This window comes from Salmo salar, chromosome ssa02, assembly GCF_905237065.1.
Source record: "Salmo salar chromosome ssa02, Ssal_v3.1, whole genome shotgun sequence".
NCBI lineage: Eukaryota > Metazoa > Chordata > Actinopteri > Salmoniformes > Salmonidae > Salmo > Salmo salar.
In genome coordinates this window covers 9705181-9711687 of record NC_059443.1, presented here as the reverse complement: position 1 = coordinate 9711687, position 6507 = coordinate 9705181, and the positions used below count along the sequence as shown (strand labels likewise).

Below are 6507 nucleotides of genomic sequence, written 5' to 3'. Positions count from 1 at the left end.
CATAAAATAACCTGGAAGGCCTACCCTGTAGCAAACAAAATATTTGCATAGGCCGTAACGGTTTAACTTGCTTCAAAACAGGCTGAATTCAGGTCGGCATAAGTGAGTAAAGCGGTGCCACAGAAATTGTTTTGAATTAAAGCAGATACCTACCGGTAGCTCAAAAGTTGGAGCCAATTTTGTTGCTGTATTAACTGCATTTAAAGGTTGCGTGTACATGCTCTTTGAATTCATGGCGACTATAAGTACGACGCACACCCCGAGCGTTGATCATGCGGATAGAGAAGGCCTGTATGAACAGACTTCACCTCACGCTTTTCATAGAAATTAACCGGTTAATTTCTCCCATGTAATCGGAGTGGGTGGGAAATCCTGGTAAAACTGTTCCCCCCATCAAACCCTAGGTTAGAGGCGCTACAAGCAACTCTGGGAGAGCTAGGACCTGATAGCAGCCTGCCAGCTAAAGCAGGTTAGCATTGACTTATTTAACCTGAAAGTTTGGATTGTCACTGGGATATGAAGACCAACCGCCAAAACGATGGGCTAATGAGACGAGAGCTGGTTTCACATGTAAGCATTCACTAATAGGAAACCAAGTCAGTCAGGAGAGAAGACACCCAGCAGAGTAATTTAAATGCAAGTTGACAACCGTGATATTAGTTAGCACTGAAACCCCGATTCTAGCAACATCCTCATATGTACCAACCCCAGACACTGTGTTCCACAACCATCAAGTTAAAATGAACTAGAACCCATTCCACATCATGTGATGCTACTAGCATAAATTGACCAACACTGAGCAAATGTAGCTTAAACACAGGGGTCAAAGTATTAATATATTGCAAAATAAATGTTGCCAAGTAGGAACCGCCAAAACAATACTGAGGACACAAGTATTACAGTTAATGTTTAATTGAGCCAAAACAAGCAAATGCAGTTACACACACAGACAACCTGGACTAGAGTACCCATGAACTCTTGCATGTCCCACGTCAGATATCCATGTTTGTGGTCAACGGGGGCTCCGATGAAGCGGTGAACAGTTCCTTAGAGGTAGCGTCGTCAGACGGGCCAGTGGCAGCTTCAGAGGTAGCGTCGTCAGACGGGCCAGTGGCAGCTTCAGAGGTAGCGTCGTCAGACGGGCCAGTGGCAGCTTCAGAGGTAGCGTCGTCAGACGGGCCAGTCGCAGCTTCAGAGGTAGCGTCGTCAGACGGGCCAGTCGCAGCTTCAGAGGTAGCGTCGTCAGACGGGCCAGTCGCAGCTTCAGAGGTAGCGTCGTCAGACGGGCCAGTCGCAGCTTCAGAGGTAGCGTCGTCAGACGGGCCAGTCGCAGCTTCAGAGGTAGCGTCGTCAGACGGGCCAGTCGCAGCTTCAGAGGTAGCGTCGTCAGACGGGCCAGTCGCAGCTTCAGAGGTAGCGTCGTCAGACGGGCCAGTGGCAGCTTCAGAGGTAGCGTCGTCAGACGGGCCAGTGGCAGCTTCAGAGGTAGCGTCGTCAGACGGGCCAGTGGCAGCTTCAGAGGTAGCGTCGTCAGACGGGCCAGTGGCAGCTTCAGAGGTAGCGTCGTCAGACGGGCCAGTCGCAGCTTCAGAGGTAGCGTCGTCAGACGGGCCAGTCGCAGCTTCAGAGGTAGCGTCGTCAGACGGGCCAGTCGCAGCTTCAGAGGTAGCGTCGTCAGACGGGCCAGTCGCAGCTTCAGAGGTAGCGTCGTCAGACGGGCCAGTCGCAGCTTCAGAGGTAGCGTCGTCAGACGGGCCAGTCGCAGCTTCAGAGGTAGCGTCGTCAGACGGGCCAGTCGCAGCTTCAGAGGTAGCGTCGTCAGACGGGCCAGTCGCAGCTTCAGAGGTAGCGTCGTCAGACGGGCCAGTCGCAGCTTCAGAGGTAGCGTCGTCAGACGGGCCAGTCGCAGCTTCAGAGGTAGCGTGGTCAGAGGGGCCAGTCGCAGCTTCAGAGGTAGCGAGTGCGTCAGACGGGGCCAGTCGCAGCTTCAGAGGTAGCGGATCGGATGGTCAGACGGGGCCAGTCGCAGCTTCAGAGGTAGCGGCCCGTCTAGGTCAGACGGGGGCCAGTCGCAGCTTCAGAGGTAGCGTCGTCAGACGGGCCAGTTCGCAGCTTCAGAGGTAGCGTGTCAGACGGGGGGCCAGTCGCAGCTTCAGAGGTAGCGGCCAAAGCCTCAAAGGCAGCAGACGGGGCCAGTCGCAGCTTCAGAGGTAGCGTGCCAGACGGGGCCAGTCGCAGCTTCAGAGGTAGCGTCGTCAGACGGGCCAGTCGCAGCTTCAGAGGTAGCGGCCAACAGTTCCTCAAAGGCATGGTCAGACGGGGGGCCAGTCGCAGCTTCAGAGGTAGCGGCCAACAGTTCCTCAAAGGCATGGTCAGACGGGGGCCAGTCGCAGCTTCAGAGGTAGCGTCGTCAGACGGGGGCCAGTCGCAGCTTCAGAGGTAGCGTCGTCAGACGGGGGCCAGTCGCAGCTTCAGAGGTAGCGTCGTCAGACGGGCCAGTCGCAGCTTCAGAGGTAGCGTCGTCAGACGGGCCAGTCGCAGCTTCAGAGGTAGCGTCGTCAGACGGGCCAGTCGCAGCTTCAGAGGTAGCGTCGTCAGACGGGCCAGTCGCAGCTTCAGAGGTAGCGTCGTCAGACGGGCCAGTCGCAGCTTCAGAGGTAGCGTCGTCAGACGGGCCAGTCGCAGCTTCAGAGGTAGCGTCGTCAGACGGGCCAGTCGCAGCTTCAGAGGTAGCGTCGTCAGACGGGCCAGTCGCAGCTTCAGAGGTAGCGTCGTCAGACGGGCCAGTCGCAGCTTCAGAGGTAGCGTCGTCAGACGGGCCAGTCGCAGCTTCAGAGGTAGCGTCGTCAGACGGGCCAGTCGCAGCTTCAGAGGTAGCGTCGTCAGACGGGCCAGTCGCAGCTTCAGAGGTAGCGTCGTCAGACGGGCCAGTCGCAGCTTCAGAGGTAGCGTCGTCAGACGGGCCAGTCGCAGCTTCGTCAGAGGACATGCGCCTCAGCTTCTCCTCAGAGGACAGGGCATCATTTGCCTGAGAGCTACCATGGTTTGGAGAAGCTTGGGATTCTACTTCGTTAGTCTCTAAATACTCTATAGAAAAAACAAAAGGAACAGTTGGGTATTCTACAGCAACACATCTGTTCCACACGGTCTAGGCCGAATTGCCAGTCGAATGTTGAACCCAACAGTTTTCAAAGTATATGTTTCAGGCCGTACCTTCTCTGTCTTGTTTAGCGTCAGACCCTATGGATCGGAGCAAGGCCAGGGCATGCTCAATGGAGACGTCATTTGATGACAGCTCTGAAAAACGTAGGTTAAGGTACACAAGCAAAATTACCAAATCAAAGGCTTTGACAACGTTATTTAGACTGAGTTACTCTATGGTGTTGAATGAGTGTCAAACACAGCAGCACCATAGACAGTGACAAAGAACATAGCTAGAAGGGTTGTGGAAAGAAACACTTACCTCCAAGTCTCCTCTGCAGAGAGACTTGATCTTGCTTCTGGGACTTTCCAACAGGGTAACAAGAAACTGAGGAGAAAGTGTTGACAGAAGTTGAGTTCACACAAAATAGCTACATATATTAATAATAGATGACCAATGCGGAAGAAACAGACAGTCAAATTTGAATCTCCAACTTATAAAGTTAAGCATATTTCCCAAACAAATCCCTTCAATCCAAATAAAACGTTAGTGAACCAACCTTTGACAACCCCCACAGTCATCACAAAGAGCAGCAATTCTCTCACACCTCCCATGATCATGAGAATAGTCTGTGTTATCAACAGGTAATGTCTTCCCATGGCCTGTATGAGGCTTATATAGGCCACTAATGACCGTTTACCTGACAAACATGACTTAACGATCAATTAACAAGCTTGATTGAGGTGTTACATTCAGATAGAAATAGACCATGTAGAACATATGTTGATTCTTTGGTGGGCAGGCAATCTTTTCTACTCCATATATTGCATTTATATCTGTAATGTTTAACCCTAATGGTCTCAGAATCTTCAAAGATATTAGGGGGAAATAAACACTGTACCCAAATCCACTTTTTACAATGCTCCTGGGAAATGGGTAGGCCTCCACCATACAGTTTTACAGCTGTGATATATTTATTTATTTACATAGATCACATACTTAAATATATATATGTTAGCTGTAGGTAGCTTTGGGATAAAATTCCCATATTGTATTGTTACTAACATAAATCATAATATATCATATTTTCCTCATTTGCTCTGTAGGAGGTTCGTCATATGAAGGACATTCAAGTGGATGTGACCCCTAACCTGACATAATGTAAACGTTATACATTAAGCTCTCTCCCTCAGTGACATGAATTAGTATATTTCATATTCTCAGAACCCAACAGTAGGTTTTAAGGTGTGGCTGCATGTTTGTCGTGGACGCATCGTCACTCTTGATGTTCTTTTTCCAGATTGCAAGTGAAACACCTTTAGATGTGGTAAGTGCCAGTTGGTAACTTTTCCTCACACTTGCTTGTTTAAGGTATGGATGCAACACCCCAGTATGTCTGCAGGGGCTGGTCACTGAGATTTACCATGTTACAAATGCTACTAGACTAACCTTCCAAGTAAATATGTTACAAGTCTGAACTGGCCGTCCTTGTCTTTCCTCAACTAATTGAAAGCTCAGGGACAGACATCCTGAACGACTTTGATGTCAGAGCTCCCATCAGCCCTCTACACCTCGCTGTGAGTAAAGCCTACCTGCTCCTGTAGTGGTCTCCATATGACAAATGGCACCCTATTCCCTATTTAGTACACTACTTTTGACCAGATCCTTATAGGCCCTGATCAAAAGTAGTTCACTACATAGGGAATAGGGTGCTATCTGGGAAGCAGGCATGGTGTTGATTTTCCACAGGAAGTTGACTGTCCAGACAGACTCACACACCAAATTCCTATCTATTCCTGATTCGTGTAAAATACATGCATATTCTACACAGTGATGATGAGGATGATTTCCTTATTTTGCCATTTGAGTTAATCAACCTCAGAGGAGAAGTAGAGTGTTTGTTTCTCAATCCCACGCTTGGCAGGGACCTCCGATGTTGATGCTGGGCGGGAGCAAAAATGGGCTCCCGATTGAAAGACTCTGGTCTACTTTAGAGGTCTAGCACTGTATTTCTGTTCAGGCGTACCACTGGTCTACTATAGGACATTGATTATATATCTATTCAGGCGTACCACTGGACTTTGCTTGAGACTGTGTTTGTGTTTCTATTCAGGCGTACCACGGCCACCACCATGCTATGGAGGTTCTGGTTCAGTCTCTGCTGGATCTAGACGTGAGGGACAGCCAGGGGCGCACCCTCTGGACCTGTCTGCCTTAAAAAGCCATGTGGAGTGTGTTGACGTCCTCATCAACCAGGGAGCCTCCATCCTGGTTAAGGACTTCACCCTGAAGAGGACCCCCATCCACACTGCATGTACACATAGAATATCACATAGAGCTTCTGTAATTAAAAAGTTTTCCTGACCAAGATGGCCATTTGTTTGGTCATGTTGCTAGGACGACAATGTCCACTCTAGGGATGTTACATGGTATAGTGTGAAAATACACACTAGACACTGATCTAAGGTCATTTTTTTGTCATGTTCTCCACTAATGATTGAGGATCTAGGGAGGGTAAGCTGATCCTACATCAGTGCACAGGGGAGACTTCTATCCAGAGCCAGGTACACAGCTAGCAGGTGACAGGCTTCGATGGCCTCAGCCCCAAAATTCTTTATTATCTGCTGTGTTAACATCATGAGGATGTCATCTAGCAACACCACTGTTCTAGAAATCTGTCTGTTCATGTGAAGGTTATAGTCGTCCAGCAATCTGCTCATATCCTCTCTGTTTATCCTCCTCTAGCTACCAACGGTCAATCATCTGACATTCTTATATCCTCTCTGTTTATCCTCCTCTAGCTACCAACGGTCAATCATCTGACATTCTTATATCCTCTCTGTTTATCCTCCTCTAGCTACCAACGGTCAATCATCTGACATTCTTATATCCTCTCTGTTTATCCTCCTCTAGCTACCAACGGTCAATCATCTGACATTCTTATATCCTCTCTGTTTATCCTCCTCTAGCTACCAACGGTCAATCATCTGACATTCTTATATCCTCTCTGTTTGTCCTCCTCTAGCTACCAACGGTCATTCAGAGTGTTTGCGTTTGCTGATTGGAAATGCTGACCTCCAGAGTGCAGTGGACTTTCAAGACGGGAATAGACAGTAAGTCACTTGGGTTTTGGATACAATTCCTGAAATAAAGAGATTTTGACATTGGGGCTGCATCCCAAATGGCAACCTATACCCTACTTCGTGCACTACTTTAAACCAAAGCCCTATGGGCTCAGGTCAAAAGTAGTGTACGATATAGGGAATAGGGTTGCCATTTGGGACTCAACCCTGGTTATTACCAGTTTTTTGTCTTTTCCACCCTTGTCTGTCAGACGTGGTCAAGTGTAAATATGACTTCTTACA

General features: G+C 48.9%; 1 protein-coding gene and 1 long non-coding RNA gene across 3 annotated transcripts; one reads left to right on the top strand and one right to left on the bottom strand.

Moving 5' to 3' along the window:
• Nucleotides 1–896: 896 nt before the first annotated feature.
• LOC123727822 (polysialoglycoprotein) lies at nucleotides 897–3807 on the bottom strand. Its single transcript, XM_045697226.1, has 5 exons — nucleotides 3702–3807; nucleotides 3464–3529; nucleotides 3214–3297; nucleotides 2455–3087; nucleotides 897–1945 (listed from the first exon to the last, which is right to left on the bottom strand). The coding sequence occupies exons 1-5, from the start codon at nucleotides 3799–3801 to the stop codon at nucleotides 993–995; spliced, it is 1836 nt and encodes a 611-aa protein (XP_045553182.1). The 5' UTR covers nucleotides 3802–3807; the 3' UTR covers nucleotides 897–992.
• On the top strand, nucleotides 1012–2357 carry LOC123727827 (uncharacterized). Of its 2 annotated transcripts, none has more exons than XR_006759754.1 (2): nucleotides 1012–1053; nucleotides 2247–2357. It is a non-coding gene; the product is annotated as an uncharacterized lncRNA (long non-coding RNA). The 2 variants fall into 2 exon arrangements; XR_006759755.1 differs by lacking the exon at nucleotides 1012–1053 and adding an exon at nucleotides 1844–1881.
• Nucleotides 3808–6507: the final 2700 nt, after the last annotated feature.

Coding starts and splice junctions, on each gene's coding strand:
- LOC123727822 (XM_045697226.1), bottom strand. CDS start 3,801: ATGGGAAGACATTACCTGTTGATAACACAGACTATTCTCATGATCATG. Junction 3,298..3,463: donor TCTGCAGAGGAGACTTGGAG/GTAAGTGTTTCT, acceptor TACGTTTTTCAG/AGCTGTCATCAAATGACGTC. Junction 1,946..2,454: donor TGAAGCTGCGACTGGCCCCC/GTCTGACGACGC, acceptor CTACCTCTGAAG/CTGCGACTGGCCCCTCTGAC.